This window comes from Nelusetta ayraudi, unplaced genomic scaffold (genome assembly GCF_046127955.1).
Source record: "Nelusetta ayraudi isolate G7.1 ecotype Tasmania unplaced genomic scaffold, CSIRO-AGI_Nayr_v1 ptg000008l, whole genome shotgun sequence".
NCBI lineage: Eukaryota > Metazoa > Chordata > Actinopteri > Tetraodontiformes > Monacanthidae > Nelusetta > Nelusetta ayraudi.
In genome coordinates, this window is record NW_027466058.1 from 5391506 (window position 1) to 5418016 (window position 26511).

A 26511-nucleotide genomic window follows, 5' to 3' on the forward strand; every position below is an offset into this window, starting at 1 on the left:
GCGTGGGGGCGGGGCAGATATGGAGAGGAGTGAAGGATTCTGAGAACAGTGTGACTTCAAATTACCGGTTTAAGGATACAGGGCGGTGTAAAATTGAAGGTGAATGGGATTTCTTTTTCTTCCCCCTTGCTGTCCTCTCCTCTGGCCTTGCTGTCAGCTTGGTGTGCAAAGATAATGACCCCTACAGCATTTGAGTCCCACCACCCATTTTTTTTTTTTTTTTTACGTGACTGCGGTGATGTCATTGGAAGTGGAGTAGAACAGTGGTCTTCAGGGAACAGACAGACCTCAAGCATTCCTGGAGGAGCTCTCCTTTATTGCGTGAGTCACTACGACACTGCTGCTGCGACGCCGCAAAGTCTTATACCGAAACCCGCTGATATGAGACATCCGGGTCTTTGACATCCCCCTCAAAACACATATTGTCGACGACCCACAAGCACAGACAGAGTAAAACCTCCCCGGCGCTCCATCTCATTTTCTCCGTTTTGCAGAACCAGCTGCGTGCAGAGGTGACAATATGCTGGCTCTGTGGTGATTGGGGGGAGGAGGGGTGAGCGGGGGTTGTCAGGCGCTGAAGGTGAAAATGAGTGAAACCCGACGGGGTGAGTGGATTTCCTGCCACCCTTTCTCACTGATTGGAACTGGGGTTAATGGGGAGACGTTCGCTCCACGGCAAAGATTGCTGCTACGTTAATGTGTGGAAATTGCGTCCTAATGGCTGGCCGCTAAATCCCGGCTGATTCCGTGTTGCCCTGGCGCGCCGTGACCACGGTTTCCCAGGAACAGAAATTGATGGCCGTTATGGATTTTTTATTAGGTCCTTGTTATTCCTCAGCCTCTATAGCGACCCGTGGAAACTGAGGGACCGCGGAGGCATCTTTTGCCAGGCCTCAGCAGAAAAATGAGAGTTAAAACGAGCCATTATTAATCTTTCTTAGTCGCTGCTGCCTGCCGCCACTGAAAAGGCTTCTCCAGTTAGACAGGCGAGGTTTGTATCTCTTGATGCATCTGCTGCAAAAAGCACAGGACAGGACTCCCGGTGACGGGAATTAAAAGCTTTATTTTACATTTCCACCCTTTTTTTTCTTTTTGCCTCCCCTTCCCTTACCACAGATCTGGCGTCATTGTTTACCCCTCGAGTTGCCACCAGTTTCCAGCCTAATATAGCAGAGAGCAGCAAGAAAAAAAAGCAACTCAGCGGCTAATCTCCTCCTTCCCTCAATTGGCATCGGCCCCTCCTCCAAACTCTGCTGTTCAATTTTAGCCCAGATTAGGATGTATGAATTCAGTGGTTGTCGCCGTTGTCACGTGTGCCTCATGTCCGGATACATTAACCAGCACGCCGCCATGTTATAGTCCTGTTGACCCCATAATTCTCAGTTGTATCTGATTTATTGCCAAGAAATGGTGGAAAATCCCCCTTTCCGCTGCTTTGTATTCATATGCCAGAGCCAATGAGAGGAGGCGTTGGCTTCTTATGGGTGGGGTGGTTTCATTACCATCACATAATGTTGTTGTCCGTTCTGCGCGTTGAGACCAGCGCGTGCCGCACCAAAGAAATATCCCAGCAGGTCCCCTGGGAGACGTTTCATTCCTCACACCGCCGTAAGTCCCGCAACATCCCCAGAATATGAAACCGGACCGTGGAGGGGAAGGGGAAACCAAATTGCCACTGGGTGTAATAGAGGGACCTATTAAAAAAAAAAATGGGCTGTGGTCATGGGAGGGGTTGGTGTTGCTACAAGGTCACCGTGGAGACCATCTAACCTCACACAGGCAGGTTGAGTTGCCCTAGAAATGATCTACTTAGCTGACAGGAAGCAGCCTTCGCTTTAACGCGGGGTTGACGTTATAGTATCGCTAATCAGTAAATGACCTACATAAAATCTGTATGAACAGCCTCAGGTTTGAACTCTTTTGGGGGCCGAGGGGGGGGGGGGGGATTTAGTTTTCGACAACAGCAAACAACAGATTAACAGAGCACCATATTAACCTTCAGGTGCATCTAATGGTTGGGAAATTGAATGCGGCTCTCAGTGCAGGATGGATCAATATATCGAACTGGCCGGGCTTACAACCTCTAATCCTGCAAATCTTCTTGAGGTCCTGGAGTGCCGTATTGAATATCTGAATGAGTCGGAGAACACTGCTTAAGCATAATTTATCTAATGCATCAGCCTCGGTCCGCTCTTATCTCCGTTGGCCCCGCCGTCGTTCAAACTTGCGTGTAATAGGAAAAAAATACTATTTGAAATTCAGGACGGATGTTTTTGGAGAGAAAATTGAGTCACATCTTCGAGCATCACACCAAATGAATAAATACTGCAACTATTGTATTTTGAGACAACTAGCCAATCGTTATCTTAGTAGCTAGCGTGCTTCCTAACGACCTGCAACGGAGCAAAACAAAAAAAAAATATCGAGCCAATCCCACGGCTTCTAAATAAACGGCGGTCACCCGGGAGTGAGCATCTCGCCGTGCAAACTAGGACACAGGAAATTTAGCAAATTAGTTGATTAAAGACAGGTCATTACTTATTGATCAGCCCAGAGGGGTGAATTTTAGGATTTAGGTTACTGACACAATGAGTGCTGCCAATAAAGCGAGGCAGCTGTTTGGAAATGTGTGTCCAAACATGACAGATACACTCAGACTATCCTGCAAAGTCAATACAGCTTGATTTAGAAATTTTACATCGCCGTACATGATTGGCGAGTATCTACAAGACGCATTAAGAAAGCACTGAGCTGTCCGAGGCGGCCTTTTTTTCCCCCTCTGCTGTTCCTGTGTCACATTAGCTGCTAACCCGATACAGCTACCTGTGTGCTGTTTGGTTGCACGGACCTACAAGATAAAAATTGTGCTCTGGCGAGAGGTCATCATTCACATCTACGAGCACAGACAACACATTCCGCGCCGCGGCACTGCCGAGCACGTGCCCCCCCCCCCCGCCCCCCCCCCCGCCCCCCCCCACACACACACACACACATTAATGTCTTATTGATTGATGTTGGCTTCGTTTAGCTGCTCTTGGAAGTCAGGCTACTAGTTTAGCATCGACGATGTCCTGCTACAGGGTGTTCTGTTGGCTCAAGATGTTTGAAACGCGCCTTTCAGATTCCTTTCCAGCCTCTCGACGCGCATCAAGACGTCATTGTTAAGGCTCCGTCAGGTGAACTTTATCTGCTGCCTCGCCCGCAGTTTTCGAATCCCCCTCGGACGTTATCGGGCATCGGCTTGATCTCGGCGACAACGATACACACCTAGATAGAGCCTAGATAGATTTTTTTTTAATTTTTTTTTATCAGATGCTTATCGTGGCAACAAACTTGGCTCCTCTCTCAGCCTGAGCCCATTTCAGAGGGGGGACAACAAATGACTTGCCGCGATCTCATTCTGTCTTATTTGCTCCGATCAGAAGCAAAGTGCGGGTGTGGTGCACTTTACCTCTGTTAACCTCCTGGTGTCGGGAATCTCCCTACCCCTCCCCACCAATACGGGTCCCTAGTCAGGCCTGATATTGAGGCATCGCCTCTTTGTCTTTAGGGCTTCTATTAAATTATCCTGACACCTGGTGTGGTTCATCTGCTGCATAATGGCCCTTCCTTTTTTCCTTTTTTTCCCCCTGCCATGCTTTTTATCAGCATAATAGGCTTCTGATGAAATATTACGCTCCCCCAGCGCTTCCTCTTTGCATCGCTGAACTCTGCAAGAGGGCCGAGACGGAGCGGGTCGGCATTCGGAACAACTCAATTCAAACGGGGCGTGAATAACGTCGGGACGACGCTCCGTATCATTGGGCCAATTTGCTCGTGAGAAACTATTACAGTCGTGTCAAGTGCGCGATTAGTGGCTCGTGCGAACGCGTCACGTTGCAGCGGGCCGGTGGGCGGTGATATTTTTAACTTGCCTTGTCGCGGGGATGGGGGGGGGGGGGGGGGGGGGGGGGGGGAGGCGCGCGTACATGTGCGTTCCTGGAAATAAAGGGAGCGTCTCTTGCGGTGGTTACATTTGGCCATATATAATGCATTCTGCGCACCTTTTGTTATGCAAAGGAGCTGCGATGAAAAGAGTCCCATCATTGAGAAATGGAAATCCAGTCACCCTCATCCTCTTCCTCCTCCTCCCCTGCTTCCTCCCTCCTCCTCCCCTGTGGTCATGTGTGCTGCTGAAGGTGCGGCGCTGAGCTCTGGAGCAAGAGAGAGAGAGAAAAAAAAAAAATCCCCACTCACTGCGATTTCAGACGGACCCCGTTGCCTCTTTAATGCAGGAAGGCCCTGATGAAAGATATTAATTATTCACATAAAATGTTGCTTACTGTGCCATCACATATTCCCTGAACTTGCAGATTTCCACCAGCTGCCTCCCATTGTTCGTGGCACCCTGATAAATGCCGCCGCTTTGCTCGCCTTTGTCCCGCGACAATGGGCGTAAAAAGCCAAAGGAGCGAGTGCAAGACGTGAAAAACCGCTGTTGGGTTGTGGCAGCGTCCCTCGGGTTGCCACATTAGTCAAGATTTTATGCGGCCGCGAGTTACCTTGTCATGAAGACGGTTCATTCGTCCTCTGTTTATTGCTCACAAGTGGTCACAAATCGTGCTAATGTGACTTTTACGCCGCTGTTTGCTAACATTTTAGGGGGTACACACTCTTTTGCTTGTTTTCTTCTACCTTTGGCTCCACTGCTACCCTTTAGCACATTAAAATGAGAACTTAAGAGGTTCAACAGCATTTGCTCTGAAGCTGCCCACATGTAGGTAGTCATGCACAGTTCACAAGCATGTGGAGGTGAAAAAAAACAAAACCCACACACAGGTCCGCCTACCTTGCGTTAATACCTAATGCTAATCCTACGCCTTTGTGCATTAGCAATTACCTGAAATATAACCTTGCAGCTCCCCGTCTTTAAAATCAGGCTCTGCAAAAACAAGGACTTCATCTCCAGTTTCCGGGGGGGGTTTAATTTCTAGTTGTCTTGATTGTTTTCACCGTAGCAGCTGTCACCTTGTGTACCTCGGTTCCTAGCTTGCGTAATATATGCACAGGAATAAGAAAAAGTCTCAAAGTCAAACCATTGGGGGGGGGGGGAACTTCCACAGAACGTAACCGTTTTATTCATGTCGCGTCCTGATTATTTGCAGCGGCACGGAGCGACCAAAGCTTTTTAGTATCTCAAAGGCGAGTGAAAATAAAGAGAAGGTAAGGCACAGTAAAGCCTAAATTGAGGCCATTATTGAGGGCAATGATGGAATAGTCTGGGGCTGGACCCAAAAGAGGGAAGGCAGAGAGACTTTTAGTTAGGTCAGATGAAGTGCGAAGACAGAGGCTATAAATCTCTGAAATGATATAAGAAGGTACCCATTCTTGATTCTCCATCTTCACCCGCCAATTAAATGACATGCCTGTCTTATACTCCACTGCCATAGTGCATCCATTTCATGTTGCTCTGCGTTTAAACCTTGACTGATGTTTTTTTTTCTCCTTTTTTTTTTCTTGATCTGGTACATCACAGGAGCGCAGAACCTTCTGATGCAGAGAAAGAGACAGGCTTTCTTTGTGACAGCCGAGGCAGCTGGCGCTAATTATCTCAGCTAATGGTAAGATGAGGAAAAGATTCTTTGCTTCACCAACATCAGATTCATCATCGGCCTGACAATTACGCCGCCACCGCGCAGCTGGGAGGATGTTTACGCAGACAGATTACGGAAATGCGAGGCGGCCGTGAATGGGGTGCGTCTGACTCCCGAACCCTCCCTGATTAATCATTGAATTCCCGGCGCAGCTCTATTGTCAAATGGCAGAAATTGCCTTTCTTGGGAGTGCGTTCCGGACGACAGCGTGCTACTTTTGAGCAATCTCAATTGTGCAGACTTGCACAGACACACTGGCCGGTCTTCCCTGTGGTAAGCGCTTGGGATCATGAGATAACGCTCCATTTGTTTTATTAGCTCACAAAAAGCAGGCCGGTTGAGCTCAGTTGAATTTTAAAGAACTCAATACCGCCCCCACTATAGGTGCTATTATCCTCCTTTTAATAATTCAGCCCGAGATCGCCGGCGAGGTAAAGCGTTCGGTCACTTTGAGGTTAAATGCGGAGAAAATGGGCCGTCAATGAATAATATTCTGAAGGGAAAGGTGCATCCTGGGGACGTGAACGCCTTTCTCTTGTGCTGCTAAATGTGCTGACTGGGGATGTGCTTGACAAATGGAATACCTTGTTGCGCGCGTCCGTCTTGATTGCCAGCGTCCCTGCTGCTAGGCGATAAGATCCCGCGGCGCGATACCGACTGAATGTTAGTAAAATCGTAGGGATATTGCTTTATCGCGGCCTCGGCTGTACAATGCATCCTATTCATGAGCATGTGAAAACACATTGTGAAGAGAGTCATCAGCCAAAAGACGACCACGACGTTCAGTTAGAATCCCCGCTCGCAAAGCCGGACTGCAGCGGCGTCTCTGGGGCCTCCGTTCCTGGGTGTCCGTCACACATTAAAACACATTACCCGCCCACCCCAGCATGCCCGCCCCACCTCGCCCGACCGCCCGCCCACCCTATCGGCCCTCTGAGGAGCGAACCGGGCCGTGTGTACAAAATGAATCAGCGCTGTTTGTTGTGCTGTTTCGAGCTCGAGCTGTTTCAAGTAGCCCGCTCGAGATGGTGCGCGCTGAGCTCACTCTCATTATATCAGACCCTGGGGAGAGGAGGGCCCTCTCACTCCATACTATCAAAGCCGCTGAGCTGACTTGGAGGACATGCTTCAGTGTGAATAGAGGCTCTCAGAGTACACACACACACAAAAAAGTAGCCCGCTCAGCCCCTCATCACCTCTCTCGGTGGGAAGCTGCCAACACTCAAGGTTTTGATCAAGCCTGGGCATAATGGCTGCGGGTGACAGGTATACGAGGCGGCGGTCGTGGAAATAAATAGCTGGATTTGCATAATGCATCACGGACAAATTCAGCTTTCAGGGTTTATGAAAGAAGCACTTTTTTTCCCCGCAAAGAACTTCCCAATCTTTTCACGTATTCAGGTGGCTTCCGGGATTGTTGTGTGTTCCGCGGGACGGATGCGCAATTATGTAAACAGGGTATTTACCTTGGCAAACATTGGAGTCTAATACAATTTACTTCCGCGCTGTGCCCAGAGCACCGTCACATTGTGTTTCTGCTCGCTTTGAATAAGCTCGGCGGCACCCATTGTCCGCCAGGCGCGCAGGATATTTCCCACTCTTTTCAGCCCTCATAATTCACCTCGCTGGCGCGGCGCTTACCTCCAGAAATCTCAGCCATATTGATCCATCCGCAGCCGAGCGACATCGCCATAAACAGGCTAATCTAACATAAAAGCTGTCCTTTCTGTGTTCAGCCCCCCCCTCCCCCTTTTATTTTTTTCCGAAAATGATCTAGCCGCCTGCTACCAATGAATAAATAAATAGATAAATGAGACGCACAATGGCAGGCCGGATCCGGCAAAACGCATGCAGCTCACAGATGGAAGATTATTGAGAATAATGCCCCTTACATTCAGCAGGGTCTTTAGCACGCTGGGCCCCAAGAACTGGAGATGACGGAGAAGCGAAGCCCGGCTGCGATCAGTCAAACCCCCCCCCCCCCCTTCGCTCGCCTCCGCCTGCGCTCTGCAAATGAACTTTGCAACCCTTTGCCATTCTTACCTGTGATAAATTGCCACTTAGACCTTCCCCCAAATAATCTATGGGATTATTATGAAGAGGGTAACTGCCTTGTCTGAATACTAGTCAGGTCGTAGCCACCGTTCTCTTTGTCCTCTGCTTTAACACCCCCCCGTCTTGCTCCTGATTGGGCTGCAGGAGGCGGGTTTAGTGCCCCTACATCAGTCAGGATTATAGCAATTCACTGTAACCTTGAGCAGCCCTTGGAAGATGCTTTTTATAAGACTGACTGGGCAGTTTTCTAAATCAGACTGCACCAGTATCCCTCCAGCCCGGCTCTGTGAGGTGGCCTGTGCTTCGCCTTTGGAGAAAACTTGGTGAGGGATGGGTTGGGGGGTACTGAGGGGGGGGCCTCCGCTGGGATTTGTCAGTGTTCAAAACATATATTTTTTAAATCATTTCCTTTGATGAATTCTTTAAAACCCACACTTGTGTTTCCCTCCCTCACCCCCCTCCGCCCCATTATTAATTCACTGCCGTTTTGCTGCGATGGAAATCATGGGGATGCTCAGGAGTGGATGTGTGATTGCCCCGCAGTGAACACACGTTTGATAAGCTAACGCAACGCAACCCAATTCCCTTGAGGATTTTCCATTTTCCCCCCAGCGCGGCATTCCGCCGCCCTGTTGGGTGGATTTGGGAGACGTTCTTCGCTCAGCTTTATCCCCAAAACCACATTACCATGCCGAGTGGTAATTTGCTCTGTTTCTTATGAAAAGAAAATTAAAAATAGTAGGTAAGGGAAACTGCACCATCCTGCTCAGACATCGAAGGACCTCTCGGCCCTTCTCACAGACTTATCTACACTTGGAACAATCAATATTCCAGAGCATTAAGAATGTTGATCAGTGCTAATCCCGGGCCCTCCCTAATGTCAGACTGAATCTTTTCATCCTTAATTCGTATTGAACAGTAATTAAACCCTCAATGAGACTTTCCTGGCGAATGTGTGCCGCGTCTTTGTCAGTATCCACCGACTCCGTTTATTCCAACAGCCTTGCAGAAGCACATCTGTATCGTGAGCTTGGCCGTTTCATGCAAAGGATTTGCATTTAGAATTAAGAAGAATCTGTGTCGTCCTATTCTATACTGTGATAAACAGATGTAAGGCTGCAAAGACTGAATTATTTATTGAGATATCTGCAGTGAAATGAGACTGCCAGGGATACTGTATATGTGAGTGGGCTCTCAGAAGTGTTTACGTTTTTTGCTTTTTTTTGCTCAGTGATCAGGCAGATTTGCATCATCATGCTGACCTTAAAAAGTGACGCAGTGGCACTTCTGTTTTTCTCTTGACTGCACCCTTTACACAAACACTGGTTAAGTGTGACGATTGATCCAAACGGTTGGGTTTTTTTTTTGTTTTTTTTCTGTTCATGCAGTTAGTGAAGAGAACAACTGGTCCAACCGCGTCTCTGGCGCTGAATTGGTAGGCTCTAGCGGAGCTCCAGTATCCTCGAATGGATATCAGCAACACGTACACACACGCACATAGTCACACAAATCTTAATTTTATTAGAATTGAGAAGCAATCAGTAGAATTGTGGCAGAGCGTTTTTTTTTTTCCCTAGAATGTGTTTGAAGTGTAAAAATATTGAAATTAATCAGAAACTCTGCATACTATTATTCGGGGTGTTTTACATTTGTGTGTGTGTGTGTGTGTGTGTGTGTGTGTGTGTGTGTGTGTGTGTGTGTGCGTGCCTGCCTGCCTGCCTGCATAATTGCCAGGCATGCCTGCATGGCTGGCGTATTCCCCTGATACCTCTGCAGCAATTAAAATTGTGCTACAACATTAGCACCAGGGTCATGATTCTCTTTTTGAACATACAGGTCACCCAGAGATACGATTCATCTTGAGATTCAGCAAGTATCTTTTTTGGGTATGACAGAAATGAAGATTGGTTGGTTTATCAAGGAATGCAACATTGTATACACAGTTGTGTATATTAGTGCTTCAACAGCTGGATCAGAGGAAGGAGGAAGGGTATCACTTTTTTGAGCCACTGGCCTAAAAGATAGTGAAAGACATCTTGTATGTATGTTTTCATAGAGGAGGAAGGTCTGTGTTTTGTTTTTATAGCCAAAGAGTTAGCAAGTATTTATTGCAAAACGGCTTGATAGGGTCAGTTTGATGAGCATCATGGAGTTGGATGCTGCGAAGTACAAGCTGAAAGGACAAACATGACTGTATTTTACTTTATGAAAGTCCTCTGCTAGTGTAATAATGTACAAACAGACATCATGATTCACGTTGTTCTCAGCGTTATACTGATCAGCATCAACTCAATTTCAACTCAAACTCAAAACTTCAACTTCAAACTCAAATCAACATCAAATTATTTGATGGCAGTTCCGAGGAGCAAACGCTGGCCTGGCTTATTTCAGATTGCTTTGTTTGCTGAAGTAATCTCAATGTTGCAGATATACTGTGGCTTTCAAATCAACACACCTTAGAGTTGTCACCTCATATAAAGGAGAGGGAGGCATTTCATTCCCCCAGTCGGGCTGTGAGGAAAATCACTGTGTGGAAGTTCCACGAAGATAGGAAACATCAATCAGCGGCCGGCTTTCCGTGGCTTTGTAAATCACCGCAGCTGCCAGAGGCATCATTCATCTCCATCTCCTCATTTCAGAACCGAGCATGCCTTTATTGTCCGCGCTCACAAACGGGATTGCCTCCACCAGTGTGCACGTCTTGTTTTGTTTATTTGCAACGTCGACAATCATACACATTCGTTGGTCTCCCAGCACATAAACACAGGACGGGAACACCGGTTTGTCCATCCATTGTCATCAGCAGACATGACTGGTAATCTCTATCCTACATCAGAGGTGGGGGTAAAAAAAACAAACAAAACTCAAGATATTTTGTATCACAGTAGATCAGAAATGTCCACCTCGTTTTAAAGGAACGAGCCGAAAACAAACAAACAAACAAAAACAGCAAATTCAATTACGAACCAACATCAGTGCAATTCTGGAGCAGTTCAGCGCTGCGCCTCTGCAGGGACGGCCGGGTTTACGATCACACTGGGAGAGAAGTGCTCAGCGGTTCAGGGTGCACAGGGAGGGTGGGGGGCATTTAACAAACACGAGTAAAAGTCCAGAAGATAAACAACCTCCAACACTGACTCAATCATTGATCTTTAAGCTGTAAACAAAACCGAGGCGCCGGGAAACAATTACCATCGCGCGTCCGGCGAAAAGCAACTGTTCTGCCCGGCGCTCCGAGAGCCGAGGAGCGGCACGGACGAACAAACTTAAGAGACCTCTCGCTCCGAGTTGTGTCGACTGGCAAAATGTCCCGGTCAAGTCAAGTGTCTCTGTAAACGTGAGGCTGAAAAGCTCACTAGAGCGACTGAGACGAGTGTAGGTGCAAAGCAACATGCTACAGAGAGACACCGCCAGTGGGGGAAAGTGTCCCATTGTCTTGAAGGCAATCTACCAACCCACAAGCCTTCTCTAAGTGCCCTGTGACTAGAACCAAAGTCTTAAAAAAAAACTGCAGATTCAGCTGAAGCCACTTAAACACAACTTCTCTAATGGAGTTTGAACTGGCATGAAGTATCATACAACTTTTCTCTCTCGATTATTAGCGCCGACGATTTCGATCGGATGGTCCCGATCGAGTCGCGACGTGTCGGAAATGCTCTGTTGGAACAAAGAACTATTGCTGCAATATATATGTGCACTCTATGCAAGCAAGCATAGAAACAATAAGCATATTGTGGCATACTCATAAAGATATCTTTGTGTACAGCATTGGCCATATGATTTTTTTTTTTTTTTAAGCATTTACATATTTTCATATGTACAAGCACATCAACTGTGCAAGATAATTTCTCTCTATAGATTCTTCATCTCGAAACATAAATGTGGTCCTACCTGAAAGTTACTACCGCGCCTGCATCAGGTCTAATCTTTTATACATTAGTGACAAAAATAAATAAGACAAAAGGACACCGTACACAAAGTCATAGCTTCCGCCGTTTTTTTTTCTTCTTCCCGTAAGTGCACTGAAAGCCAGTCAAATGTCGCCAGGGAGTGTCGGTGGTAGTGGAGGGACCGGTTGGGGGTCGTCAAGCGTAGAATATGAGCTCGGGAATCTGGCCCCCCTGCACCCCTGTGCCGTTGGTGCTGTCCGAGGAGCACTGGAACTGGAAGGTCACTTTCCCGCACTGCACCTCTGTCATGCCCTCCTGCCCAAAGTAGCTCAGCTCGTTTCCATCCAGCACCACGCTGGCGGTGTAGAAAGTGTCCGGCTCGATCTGGACGGGGTACTCGAACCACGCCGGGAAGGTGTTGCTGGAGCCGTCCGAGAAGTACTTGCTGAGGTTCTGTCCCAGGAGCACGCCCTGGCGCTTGAGCTCGATCTTGGCGCTGTACTCCGCCGAGCCGCAGCTCGACCCGTACAGTCCGAAGCCGGCGATGAAAACCCTCTTATCCACCGCGAATTGTATGCTGTCGCAGCGCCCCCTGTAGCGCCACTGGTTGCTCCGGTAGGCGCAGGACTGGAACCTGTGGCAGCGCTGCGGCGTCAGACCCTTGCGAGGCTGACTCATGAACTCCAGGTCGGGCTTCTTGGCCGCCGTGTACCACAGAAAGATGTCGTTGGTCTCGGTGAGCGTCAGCACGCCCGACTGCGCCGCCCCGTTGGCGAAGTCGTCCAGGGCCATGGTGGGGACGCGGATGAGGTACATGGCCTTGCCCAGCACCTTCCTCTTGTTGTCGGTGGACGAGGTGAGCTCCTGCCTCTGGCACTCGGCCTCGGCCCAGCTGAGCGCCGCCTCGAACACCACGATCTCCTTGGCGTTGAGCGTCTCCCGCTGCAGGATGCTCTCCAGGGTCTGGGCGTCGATATCGCAGAAGCCCTCGGAGCGCAGCGCCAGCTCCGCCTGGGCGTCAATCACCTCCCAGCAGCGCTGCGTCAGCTCGGGCTCCTCGAACAGACAGCTCTGGGAGAGCAGCACGCAGGCGTTCTTGGCGCTCAGGCTGGTCTCCAGGAAGTTGACGCAGGCGCGAGCCAGGTGAGGGACGATGTACTTCTTGGCGGCGTAGAGGGTGGCCAGCACGGTGTCGGCACTCAGGTCGATCTCGTCGCAGTAAATGTACCTTTCGGAACGTGAAAGAGGACATTTCCTTCGTTGTTAGCGGATGAAAATTCACCATGAGAAAGGTACAAAACAATGTTTAGAGACTGTAGAAACCGAAGTCAGACAACAACAGAATATGTCTTGGTTAAAAACAAGTCCTAATCCTGTCGTGGAGTATTCAAAATATATTACCCCTGCATATCAGTCTGCCGCCTACTGTAGCAAGGGCACAGAAAATGAATCCCAGCAAGAGCCAGGAGGTACATAAAAAGACATGAAGTGATTCAGCACCGGAGGTAAAAACCACGGTGAGCGAAATGAAGGTGGACAAATATTGATTCCATCTCTGATATTCATTTCATTTGTCTGGGAGGGTTCAGGCTAAACGAGTTACGGCGGGTTGAGGAAGCGGAGCTGTGCTTAAAGATGACAGCATTTGTTTAGAAGAAAAAAAGAAAGGGGGGCGGGGGGGGGGGAGGCGTTCTGAGCCTGCAGAGGGAAAGGAAGAGATGCAGAGTTCACACAGAGGATCCTTACTTCAGCATCGCCAGAAACGCTGCCGGTTCCACATCTGGGATGTGGATTTCATCGTTGTTCTCGGCCAGCTCGCCGTAGAACATGGCGTGGAACACAGAGCTGCCCACGGCCAAAACATACTGTGGGAGGACAGGAAGGAAGGAAAAGAAGGTGAAAAAAAATATGTGTAGGAAATGAAAAAAGAAACACAGTGGCAGTCTATCTGTGATCCGATTGGCGGGAAACACGTATAATGTGATTCTGCTTCTACGGTAAGGCACATTGCAGAGGAGGAGTCCTAACCGCAGCTAATTTACATGTTGCTCTTCTTCCTCACTTAAAAAAAACAAAACAACTCTCTCAACAAAAACAAAAAAACAAAACAGTGGCTGCTCTGATCGCATAATGAGGATTTCTCAGTCTGTTGCCTGCTCCCCCGAGAGCACGGAGGCAGTTTTCAAATGAACAAGATCGCATGTGATTAAGAACAGAAAGGAAGAAACGGAACAGAACAGAGTGCAGCACAAGTTCACTTTGCTGAAATTAATGACTTATGCAGACCTGTGATGAAATCGCACGCAACACAATGCTGCGAATAATTTTATTTCCTTAATGAGCGTTGCGTGTGTAATCGAACTGAGTGTTGTTATGTGGGTGGTAACACAAAAAAAAAAAAACACAAAAAAAGCCTCCAAAAACACATAAAGTGCAACCAAGCTAAGAATAAACTGCGGGGTTTTTTTGTTTTCGGTTCTCTCGGTCGGTATTGAAGCTGTTTGTGACACCAGTCCTGTTTTCATGTGGATTTAGACACCTAGTATATAAATACAGCATATGAGAAAAAGATGCGCCTCACCTCAGGACCTTTTGTATTTTGTAGGTGTTTGCAAAAATTACTGCTTTTTGCAGCTTGCTGCATCCCCACCCCGACACCCCACTGTAAGGGTCCTACTTTTACAAATGAAAGCATAATGCATTTTTGAATCCCTGCCAAATGGACACGATAAAGAAAGCTGCCCAGAATGTCATTATATCCCGCTGGCATAATGTCTCAGCATTAAGTGCACTCCAGTCATCGCCACTGTCCTTTCATAACTGCTCCACAGAGTGCACCGCGGCTACTTATCATAGATTATACATTTGAGTCACATGCGCCGGGCGTGATTGGACGGGCGCGTGTGTCTCTGTATGTCAGGGGTGGCGTTCGCTTTGAGCGGCGCCGCGTCGAGTGTGAACGTTGAGGGAGGTTTTGTCCGTAATGATGCGCAGCTCGGAGGAGGAGACGTGCGGGTCCCAGACGATGAGCCTCAATCATTTATGTGAACGTCTTGAAAATGAGGTCAGAGGGCGGATTAGACAAAGACGCTGCCGCTCACTGCGGCCTGTGGCCGAGTGCGGCATCAGCAAAAGCTGATACAAAAACTCAGCTTTAGGATTGAAACAAGTTGACTTTTTATTTTCTCCTTAGGATACGACAGCTGGGCTCGAGCGTCATTGCTGTGCGGGTGGGTGTGGCTTGACGCGCCCGATGAGAAGCGCAGTAATAGCGACCCTCTCTGTCGCGCGACGGACTGAAGAGGACGTCTCCTCCCCTCCCTAGCCCCCACCTCCCTCCCTCCCCTCCCCTCCCCTCCCCTCCGCCCCTTCAGCCTCATTTGCATTAATAATGGAGGAGCGTCTCGAAGAGGCACGCGGCGTGGAAGCGAGAGCGGCGCACAAAGGGGTTCTTAGTCCCGTCGTCGCCGCCGCCGCCGAGGGAAGAGCGTCTCCTGGCCATCGGCGGCTCTGCTTGGTTTTTGCTTTTTTTTTTGGTAACTTCCTCCTCGCCGCTTGGTGAAATTTCTTACTCTGTGTCCCGGCAGCCGCTGAGTCCTCCCCGGCTGACCCACCATGAAGTGAACATCTGCCATCAGCTCGTTGTTGAACATCACTGAATTTCTGGGAGGGAACGAGGGAGGGGGGGAAGGAGGAGAAGACACAAGAAGAAAGTGTGTTTAAGGCGGTGAAAGTGATACCAGACGGATTAGATGAAAAGTTACCTCTGCGCCTAAGTGCAAGCGCATAAAACATTGCCCTTAATCTGTTCCACTATGTGTCGTACGCTTTTTTTTCAGTAGTTTTCAACTTCTAAAAGTCGAGCATGAAAACAGAACAAAGCACCATATCAAGGATTCTTTTTTAATCATGCGCTACAGTGAATGGAAAATCCCCACTGTGAAAGACTAGGACCAACAATAAAGCTGCGATCATATATTATTGAGTAGTGGGATGTGTCACAGGGCTGGGTAAACAGTGCCGTAATGTTCTGGAGGGACAACAAAAGCCGGGTCGGAAAGTGCCCTCTTTCTTTTTTTTTTTTTTTTGTTGCTCCGATCAGCTGGGGGTCTTTTACTCGCGGGCCAAGGTAAATATTTTGCTTGTGCTACAGAACGGCCTTGGTCATCGCTGGCGCACATCAAACGCGAGCTTTGTGCTTGTCCGCCTCTGTGTGTCACGTCAGCTCTATGGAGCCTGAGGGGGGGTGGGGAGACCGATACCCCCGGCCGAGTCGGGGCAGGGCAGGGCAGGGCTCAGGGAAACACCCCCTCCCCACACACACACACACACACACACACATTGATACAAGACAGAAGTTCTGTCCAGAAAAGTGCTAATTAGCTTCACCAAGTGAACATTTTGAATGTTTCTCACTAAAAGGCGCATTTCCTGTTTTTTTTATTGATAGTCCCAGATGAGCAAAGACCCCTGCTGGCTGCACCTACCTCTCTCTGATGGTGGAGTACAGCCCCTGCCAGTTACAGTTCTGGATGGTGTTGTTGTTGTTGAGGTTCTGCTGCTGGTACTGCTGCACCATGGTGCCGGACGCCGGCTTTTTGGTGGGGAAAATATCCGCTGCCATCTTCTTCTTCTTCTTGCTCCTCAGGGTGATAATTTCATAACAGACCGGGGGCAGCTTGGAGCCGCCGCTGGCATTGCCTTTCTTGGAGCTCTTACTCGACTTGCCTTTCACCGACTCTGGAAGCATCAAGAAGAAGGTCAGACATTTCATGTTCCTCCCCTTGGCATCGACCATGAGTGTGTTCTACTGCCGAGCAGTGGGAGCGCACGCAGAGAAGACATGCACCGGGGGCGAGCAGGTGCAGGGAGTCGCGGTGGCAGTGGGGTGGGGAGAGGGGAGCAGCTGGACGGCTCTCAGTCGGAGCTCATGGAGGAGGCTTCACCTCTCCGGACCTTGGAAGCGAGAAGCGACTCCGGGCTCACGCCGGGCATTCCGAGGCACTTTTCCCGTGTGAAGTTTGCTGGGCCGGCCGAGGGGCTCTCAGGGTTCCCATCCTTGCTCCTCCGCCTCCTCCTCCTCCAGAGTGATGAGATGAGCTCTTTGGATCCGTCTCTCTCCTTCTCTCTCTCTCGTGCTTCTCAGAGTGTCGTCCTGACAGCCTTCAGATTTAGTGCAGCTGCAGAGCTCCTCTCCTCTCCTCTGCTCGGCAGGCGGCCGTGTTTACTCAGTTCCTCTCCTTTTCTTTCCGCGCTCCTTCACCGCTTCCTTTCCCTCTCCTCCCCCGTGCCTCCTTGCGTGCCGTAGACGTGTCCTTTTTTTCTCTCTCTCTCTCTTGTTTTCTTCCCTCCCTCCCACGGAGCGGGGACTCATCTGCAGGATGCTGCAGAACCCGCCGATGCTCTGCCTCTCTTGTGCGTGTGCTTCGTTCTGCTGACTACGGAGATTGAATGGGAGAGAGAGAGCGCAGAGGAGGTAGAGAGACTGTCCTCCCCTTCCCCTTCCCTCCGTCCCTCCCTCCCACCAGTCCACACAGCGGAGCGCGGCGCACGGCTCGCTCCAGCGGCTCAGCCAATGGCAGCGCACCAAACCCACCATTGGCTGGTGCACCTCAGCGAAGCCCCTACTTGGATATGCAATCGTTAATGTCTCAATTAAAGTGGCAGCCGTGCACAGTCCCCTCCACCACCACCACCAAAAAAAAAAAAAAAGGAACAACCACAGTTTAGGCTTCCTCTGGGTTTGGCTTCACCTACGACCACAAATATTATAATGCAACAAGGCCATGCAAGCAGCGGCTCTGTTTTTAAGGGCAGAATTTGCCTAATTCGTGGATTTTCCTGGCAGTCATTGCCTTTAATAAGATTGTCATGAATTCATGTAAACAGATTCATTTGCATGTGCTGGGACTCCACTGCCTTGATTAGACCGCTGACCTTCTAGATGTTGCGCAAGACTTCTGATTGGTTAAATAAGCAGGAAATGTTTTTTGTTTATTTTATATTTTTTTCTGAATACTATTTTCCTATTCATTATGTTAAGCTGGGAGAGGTACCACTAAGGTGCAACGACCCTTTGAGATGCTGCAAGGAAATCCCCTCCCGAGCTGTGCATTCTAGAGATTGGAGCCGAGAAGGCAGGCCAGAGACACTAAACTGCAGTAAAAAGATTGTTTTAAAGTTAAGTTATAGAGATCATTCCATTTTGACCTGCTCACGAACACTGCACGTTTGCTGCAACTCTAACTAAGCTTTCTTGTTAAGTCACCTCTCCAGTAAAGTACACAGGGCTATAAATGTAATGCACTCTTTGCACAATGTATAATGCATACAGCACCGCTGCCTCTCTTGTCTAACTCGGATTTCACATCATGGCTTTTTCTATTTAAAGCTCTGAGATGATTTAGCTTTTTTTTTCCTCTTTTTTTTTTTTTTTTTTGCTGCTGCTTTGGCCGCCTGATGTCTTGTTGGTGGAAATAATAATAGCACTCAAAAATAATTTCATGCCCTATGTTTTCTTCTTTTTTCGGGTAATAGTTCGAGTGCTGCTTTGTCCTATTTTTAAAAGAAACATTATTATTCCCCTAAACAGCACAAACGCTTTTAATCGTATTACTTTTTTCACAAAAGAAAATCGACAAAAAGTGCAGTATAAGGGAAGTAAATTTAATTGAAAATGTCTTCCTTGAATCTCTGTGGCAATATTGATTTTTCCATAAACCCCTAATTAACCGTCTTAGTGTTTGCTGTGCCGGGGAGCACGAGTCCCCTCGGCTCCCTCGAACACTGTGTGCTGCTGAGTGGAGAAACAGAGCCAGTGTTTCAGGGCAGCGTACTCTCAAATTGCAGGCCACTAGAGATGTTACCTTGGTAACCACATCCAATTGCAACGGCTGGAACATTGTAGTATACAGACATAAAAAAAAAAAAAAAAAAAATAGCAAAAACAATCGGGAAGCTAAGGGAAGAAATGTTGCATGTTTTCCATCTTTGAACTAACAAGGAACTTTGCTGAAATGAAAACACTTTAGTCTCATTTTAGTCGCGCGCAACCTTTTTAATGGCGTCGCTGACAGACGGAAGATGAGTGGTGATTTATCCGCGACGGTGCCGCACCAGCCCGTGTGATAAATAGGACGCCATCTTGCGCATCATGCTGAATGGCTCCCTTTCCCCCCACCCCTCTTTAATTGCATTTTCTCTCCATTCATCAGCAGAAAATGTAATCTTGTTATTCACACGTTCTGCGGTGGGCGTGAGGGGAGGAAGTAATGACGGCGTTGTCACAGTGTCGGCGCCGCCTCTGTCTCACACTTTGTCATCAAATAATTACGCGTTTCCACGGGAAAGGTAAACATTCGCTCGCTTGCGCGGCAGTTGGGGAGAAGCCTGCGGTCGGAGGCGCGGTGTATAAACGCAGGGCGCGCGGTTCGAATATTTCCGCCGCGCTCCGTTGCTCGGCGGCGCCTCGAGCCTCGGCGTGGCAACTTCAAAAGGCGAGAGTTAAAACGAAGGAGCCCAGCTGTGCCTTTGTTGATAGCTTCCTGATGAGACCACTCAGTGCAACACCTTTATCTTCAAAGTTGTCGCACCGGTGATGCCTTCATCTTTTACAAAGTACCTGCAGCCAAAATTTCTGAGCCCCAAGAAGCAGAGAAAACAGTTTGGTAAAGAAACACAACTCTCAGGTGTGCCACGTCCTTATTTACCTGTCGAAGCTAGCGGTCACAAGGCTTTTAAAGAACAATCTCAGCATCTAAGGCAAACAATTGCATTTGTTTAACAGAAATTTAGATAAATTGAAAGCAAATCAATAAACAACTAGTACAATAATTATTAAGTATTAGTTACAAAACTGGTTTGGTTGTTTTTTTGAATGTTGATTTTGCTTTTTGTGAAAGGGATCTCACAAAACATCCTGTGCCGACACTTCCTGTCCAATCAGTGGCTATGTAAAAATTTCTCTCGATCTCTCGCTTGGAACCCCGGCCAAGTAGAATAGCAGGTACTACTACTACTACTACCTAATGGGAAAACCAGGTAGAACCAAATAGCTCCAGTATAGTCCACTGGAACCAAGATCACTATTATTTAGAGCAGCTAACATTATTTTCCACAAAACCTTCCGCTAAGGTTTTTATGGCATCAACACAGAAACATTGAACTCGTCGGCTAAATTTTGGAAACTTCCCAAACTTTGGAAAGTTTCCCAAACTTTTGCTGAATGCCGAGAAACATTCGGTGCGGCGGCCTCGTGCAGTGACAGAACTCTTTTTTTTTTTTAGCAGCGAGACGCTGGCGGTGAGGCTTGGCTGAGCACAGCGGAGGAGGTGGGGAGGCTGGGAAATGGACTGTGATGCGAGCCGGGGCGAGCGCAGTGGCAGGGACGGCATCCAGCAGCACGTCTGCCATTAAAGCAGGCGAGGGCATCTGACAGGTGGAAGAGGCGGAAGGGATGGCGTCCGCCCAGAGACTGGGCTTAGAACTGCTGAAAAAGAGAACTCAACGGGGCGAGGGAGCGAGCCAGCAGCCACACACACAAGGCCAGTGTGAGCCGCGCTGTCTGGTGAGTCAAGGCACCCATATGCAGTTTATAGTGTGCTTGAGGCGAAACGTAATGGAAGCTTCTGTAGTCGCGACTAATTGCAGATCGCTTTGCGCCGATCAGTTTTCAAATCTCGCTCGCTCATTTCAGCCAAGCCTCTTTTTTTTTTCCTCTGCTGGTGTCGTGCCATCACCGGCCAGTTGGTTTGCTTCTCGTTGCAACAAAACCAGGACCAACCACCAAGAAGTCTGGAGTTGACAAAGAAGAAGTAGAGGAAGCTGCATCGAAACGATAGCATTGGCATTAGCAGTAGCAGTAGCAGTCTTATCAGCACTTGTCAGGTGAGAGAGCATGGAGGGCCGGACCCAATTGCGGACCACTCAGGTTTTTACAGGAAAGAAAAAGGTTTATTTAAATAAACATATATATAACTATAAACAAAACTAAACTAAGGGTGTCCATAAAAGTAAAAAAAAATGAACAAAAACCAAGGCAGGTACAAAAGAAAGTCGTAACAAGAAAATAAGGAAAAACAAGAACAGACCTGATTGCAAATGAACACTTTGGCTAAACCAAGAACAGCATGACATGAACCTCAACAGAAGACAGTGATCCCTCAAAGACAAAGCGAGACAAGGACCGTTTATGCACTGGGGCAGGGGAACACAGGTGACAACAATCAAGGGCAGAGCTGATAACAAGACACAGGTGACAGACATCAAGAAATAAACACAGAAAGTAAAACTAAAGACGCTGACAACAGAATAAACAGACTTCAAAATAAAACAGGCAATGCACACAACATGACAGCACTAGTTGGTACTTTTAGAGTAACTGTAGAACAAAGTGTGGCACTGAAGGTTTTTTTTGGTTTTGTTTCAACTAAGATCCTTTCAACTAAGACTTTAAAGACGCTATAGGTTCCTGTGCATTGCGGCTTGCTTTGTGGTTCTGAGCAATCTGAGTTACAAATAGGAAGCCTCTATCTGTGGCTACATGGCTAAGCTAGCTAGCAGTGGTGAAACCCACCAGAGTGTGACAGACGGCTCCATCGAGACGGTTTCCGACTTTCGCCTTCCGTCTTCAGACACTTCCATCCATCTCGTCCACCCGGAGTGTCAGGGTTAAGTTGTGGTTATTAGAGAAGAACAATCTTAATACTGACAGAAAAAACAGCAACACCAAAAAAAAAACAAACCCCAGCATGAATCTTGAACGATATCATGTCTAACAAATGGGCTACCGCACTTTATCTGTCCAAAGAAAACAACAACAGCACAGATGAGGTGATAGCCTCTCCCCGGGAGCTCACAATCAATATGTCACCGTCGGAAGATGTATGGGGGTAATTTTACCTGCCTGGAGAGCCTGGACCAGCCAGGGACTGCAGGAGGGCCACCGAGATCCAGCAGCCTCCCTGGATCACACGGACGCACCAGGCCGGGCGCTTCAGCATGGCTGTTGTTCCTGCTCGTGACATGAGCGCTAACAGACCTCTGCTATCCACCTGCGTACCACGCGCGTACCAGTGTGTGTGTGTGTGCGTGTGTGGTTACGCCAGTGTAAAGAAGACCCTTCTAACAGCAGCCCACCACTCTCTCACGAGCCCGCTCCCACACACTATTGCTCATCCGTCGCCCTCGCTGTGCCGTCATATAAAACTTAATGGCCGGAATCATCTGCGCGATTAAGTGTTTTGTGCGAGGCAAAAGGGCCCTTTTTTTTCTTTTCTTTTCTTTTCTTTTTGCAGGTATGATTCGTGCTCAGTGCCTAATTTGCTTTGTTTGGTCTCCCATGAAGGGAATTATCGAGTTCATTTTAAAAAGGACTGTCAGCTTATCAACCGTTGCCTGAGTCCGTTAGTCATTGTTGTTTGAGTCAAAGCAACAGCTCAACAAATGTCCTGACCAGCTGAAACAAAGGGGGAAAAAAATCAAGACTGGATGCTGCGACACCGTTTGGTTAATAAATTACAATGAACATCACGTTTGGATCCTCATCATCTTGACTCGAGCACCTTTCGCTAACGGCTTTTCAGTCCGACAGTCTTCATCATTATCGCCAGTGCACTGGACCTTCAAATGGCAATGGCAGCAACCCCAGTGCTAAAGCTTTGAGTGGCGAACCCATCATTGCGGCCGTCGTTGCCGCCGCTGCCGCCGCCGCCCAGGCCTAAAAAAAGGTCACGTTGCCATCATCCTCCGTCTTTTTGTCAGCGTCACAGTTGAAGCTCGGTAAAGTTGCTCATAGTTGTCATTGTTGAAATAAAAAAATAGGAAAACTCCTCGCCGTTGGCCGCGAATGCACTGGCCTTGAAAATCTGGATGGGATTTTTGCCTCTGATACACACACCTGCAGTAAACCTGCATAAATCTGCCACACTATGACCCTATGAAAGCATTGCTTTTCACTGTATAGCAGCTTTCATTGATAAATATTACAGTCCTTGAGTTATTGCTTTATGTGTTTAGATATATATTTGTGTGTGTGCATGCGTGTGTGTGTGTGTGTGTGTGTGTGTGTGTGTGTGTGTGTGTGCGCGCGCGTGTTTGTGATTCATGCACTTGATTGCAAATATTTGTGCTGGTTGGTTGGTACTTCATAAAGTTTACTTCCTAAGTTAGCTTGTGAGTGTGAAGCCTACTGAGGCCTTTCTTCGGGATACTTTTGATATTTTTATAGAATTTTTATTTTACTTTTTTTTTTTCCAACATCTAAGTATCGTGGGTACACCAAAACCAAAAATGTATACCCAGATAGCAGAGTGCTTCAACTAATTTATTACTTTAATAAGTTAATTCTGGATGGGATTTCAACACTTTAGTTTCGGCAGACTTACTCAGGGGTCCGACTCGATGCATACGCCGCTGCGCTAATTTACGAGCGCAATAATGTACTTCTTTCCGATTCTGCCTCATTCCTTTGAGTCAATGACGTGGAACATATTGAGAACCTTAACTGCCGTACCGGGGCTGCGCCGAAAATCCTCTGTCCAACGCAACTTGTCCCCGTGAAGTGTCAGCTAACCGGTGCTCTGCGCAGAAAACTTTTGATGTCAGGTCAGGACGGCAGAGTTGGCAAAGATTTCCTCGGGTGCTGGCGGGGTGGGACAAAAGGAGCAACCTACTCTGTTCTACACTTAGAGTGAGAGCTGCCCTAAAATATTAATCTCTCAGAAAAGCTTTTGAAAAGTTGATGCCATGCGGAGCCAGAATTTGAGGTGTGAAAGTGAGTCCTGGATGGGGTTTAGAGGTGAGTCGAGGAAGGGAGATATTTTGATAGATATCCAGCACCTGATTTATCTTAAGTCCTTTCGGGTCAGTGAGTCAGTCATTTAACCTCTCATCCTTCTGGAAATTAAATTCAAATCTGTCACCACACCTCCTTGCAGATACTCCACAGTCACTGCTCGCCTTCTGTGTAATTTTCTAACGCTTCTTCTTTGCCTTATTTTTCATTCCAACTCCAAAAAACTCTGGTGCGCCAACAGCAGCTTTATCTGATTTGTTGGATCCTCTTAGTGCCTGACGACACGTGATTCATGCTTCCTCCAGGAGCACATGCGCCGCCCGCGCATGTGCTCCTGTAGCCACAGCGTGTAAATTATGGTTGTTGACTAGGCTTTTCCCAGTGTTGGCAGGTGTCCGACTGGTAAAGGCAAAGCTGACCATATGGCTCCTGCTGGGGTCTGACTCACAGTAAGCCGTTTACATCTCCGTGCAGATGCAGCGGTTGATGTATTTCCCGCAGAATTTCGAGCCGCGTTCTCCCTCTGTCTCCATCTGATTGTGCGCGTAACCGCATACATGGCTGCCTGGGATTGAGATAAATATGCATATGAATCGTCTGCGCGCCGAGCTGCATCACAGGAGCCCTGAAGGAGCCCCCGAGGAGCGCGGTGCTGAGCAGGCAGATATGGGCATGGAAAAGAACGAAGGGGAGAAAAGGGGGAAAGAGACGTAGTCAGTAGTAAAGAGCCTTTGTCAAGGGAGCAGTGGACATCTCCTGACGCTCTTAATGAAGCAGGGCGAGAATGGCTGCGGAATAAGATGTGCTCGTGTGAAGCACAGGAGAGAGTGGTTAGAAAAAGAGAGAGTGGTGCTTGAAAGGAAAAAAATGCAGGAGACTGAATAAAATGTATGTATATATAGTTGTTATTTGTCTGCAAGTCTGATGTCTTCTTCTTCTCCTTCTTCTTCTTCTTCTTCTTCTTCTTCATCTTCTTCTTCATCTTCTTCCTTTCCTTCCTCTTCTCAGTGTTATCATGATTATTACTATTACATCATGAGGTTGTTCTAACCCCCAAAACTTGCAGAAAACAGCATATTTAGTCCTCTGCAATTTGGAAGAGGACAAAAAAGCCCCTGTTGACATTTTTATTATTTTTTTTACCTTTTTTGGTCCACTTTCTAAAAAGAAGAGTAGTAAAATAAAGTGAAGGACTTTCCTCGCTCCTGCGGAGCTCAACGGCAGGCTGGAGAAACGTACGATTGAAAACATGGTGGAAGTTAATTATGTAGTGTTGGACCAAAAATATGCACCATGTTGGTCACATTGGAGCATTAAGATTGACTTGACAGTGATGCAAGTGCGTGTGTGCGTGCGTTCTCTGCGTCACGTCACGCAAACACAACACCGGGTACCATATTCTTCCTCCAAAGGAAAACAAAACAAAAATGTGTGAGTCGCGGATCCTACTAAATTACAAAAAAAAAAACGGACAAATTGCCAGAAAGCTGTACCTGGTGACCTGACTCTATTTTGTCTGATTGACAATTTCAATTGAATTGTAGGCGTTTTGGGTTGTTTCATCATACCAGTGGGAGCTGTGGAACCTTCATCAAGGATGGTTCCCAGATTGCATGTCCACGTCATGTGGTGTGGACACGGCCGTGCAGCGTGTGTGTGCGTGTGCGTGCGCGCGCGTGCGCGTGCGTCCTAATCAGCGGAAGTCACTGAGCAACAGAAGGTCAGAGTGGAGATTGGGTTTTGTGAACTGACTGAAAACAGTCCCTGCTGAACGCCTTGGCGAGGCAAAAAGCGCGATATGGTTTCTGCGGAGTGCATGTGGGAAAAGCCCTTCAAAGCTCCGTCTTAATCCCCCCCCCTCACACCCCTACCCCAGACTTCTTCCCTCTCCTCCTCCACCCCCCCACCCTCCACCCTGCTTAATCTCTGACACTGCATTAATGTTTAGATGTTTCCGCAGTGTTTTTATTGAACGGCAGTGTGCGCCACCTAGATTCAGCAGCCCCCCCTCCCCCCCGACTAATTAACCCACCGCTGGGATCCGGACGGATGGTTTAACCTTCTCACTGCTAATTTCTCCTGATTTCTCCGAAGCCACACACACCCAATCACACCTCCCCCGGAGCAACGTGTGACCTTTTCTAATTTTATTATGGGCAACACAAACAAAATGACGTTAATGTGGATAATGCGGTGGCACCTTTGGAAAAGTGTTTCGTGGCGTTCCTATCATAATGGAAGATGACCACATCGAGACAGACTCACTCCAGTTTTGCTTTTGGTTTTGGTTGCTTTTTTTTATATATGTAAATGATGAAATTAATTTCTATGGAATTCAGTCATCTGTCTTTTTTTTATTGAACTTTATAAAAGTGTGTGAACTTGCTTCTAGATTTCTTGTAATAATTGTAACATTTTGCAGAATTGTCTGTCCGCTCCGCCTGACAACCAACACCGCTCATGTTTTTAGACAGAGAAAAATAACGGCTGCCTGAGACAAAATGACTCTCAGGACGAGTGTAAAAACCTCCCCGCGCACTGAGAGGAAAACTCTGTGCCCATTTAAATGAGTCTTCCAAAATGTTTGTGATTATCCGTCAGTCATAATGTGTCACTGGGAGGCTGAGTGGGAAAAACGGAAGCACTCCGAACGAGGCAGTTAGCGGACGGCTTGAAGGATTAGAAACACTTAACAGTCCTGAGGGCACGGTGCCCAGATGGAGAACTTCTACTGACAAGTCCCTCAGACTAATTGGTAAAAGGAAAAAAAAAAAGCAGATCACCGCCTCTCACAATAACAATTTATTTTCCCCCGGTTGTCATTAATGGCAGGGAACCATATTTTATTGCTTCTAAACGATCCGAATGACGTTATGTTAAAAATGAGATTTTCTATCTGAGCGCTGAGACTCCGACTGCTGCGTTCCTCATCATAAACGTCCTTAAGTGTAACCTCACTGCAGTGCACTTACCGGTGCTGTTGCTAACATTGTGGCCTCACAAACACTACACGCTTTAGCATGACTGACATTGCCATCGTTCTAGAACAGTGTTCACCAGGGTTCGGTTCCTTTCAGTGCGGAGTCTGCATGTTCTCCCTGTGCCTGTCTGTGTGGCTTCTCCCCGGGTTCCTCCCCAA

At 47.9% G+C, this 26511-nt stretch overlaps 1 protein-coding gene and 1 long non-coding RNA gene across 2 annotated transcripts in view; one reads left to right on the forward strand and one right to left on the reverse strand.

Moving 5' to 3' along the window:
- The window catches only part of LOC142883759 (uncharacterized), a 140977-nt gene that overhangs the window by 43354 nt on the left and 71112 nt on the right, over positions 1–26511 (forward strand). The window lies entirely within an intron of this gene.
- btbd3b (BTB (POZ) domain containing 3b) lies at positions 10037–17029 on the reverse strand. The gene is made up of 4 exons (XM_076018915.1): positions 16066–17029; positions 15151–15241; positions 13325–13443; positions 10037–12806 (listed from the first exon to the last, which is right to left on the reverse strand). Exons 1-4 carry the CDS (start codon positions 16374–16376, stop codon positions 11774–11776), a joined length of 1554 nt encoding a protein of 517 aa, XP_075875030.1. The 5' UTR covers positions 16377–17029; the 3' UTR covers positions 10037–11773.

Coding starts and splice junctions, on each gene's coding strand:
- btbd3b (XM_076018915.1), bottom strand. CDS start 16,376: ATGGTCGATGCCAAGGGGAGGAACATGAAATGTCTGACCTTCTTCTTG. Junction 15,242..16,065: donor TACTCCACCATCAGAGAGAG/GTAGGTGCAGCC, acceptor GTTCCCTCCCAG/AAATTCAGTGATGTTCAACA. Junction 13,444..15,150: donor AGCGGCTGCCGGGACACAGA/GTAAGAAATTTC, acceptor GTCCTCCCACAG/TATGTTTTGGCCGTGGGCAG.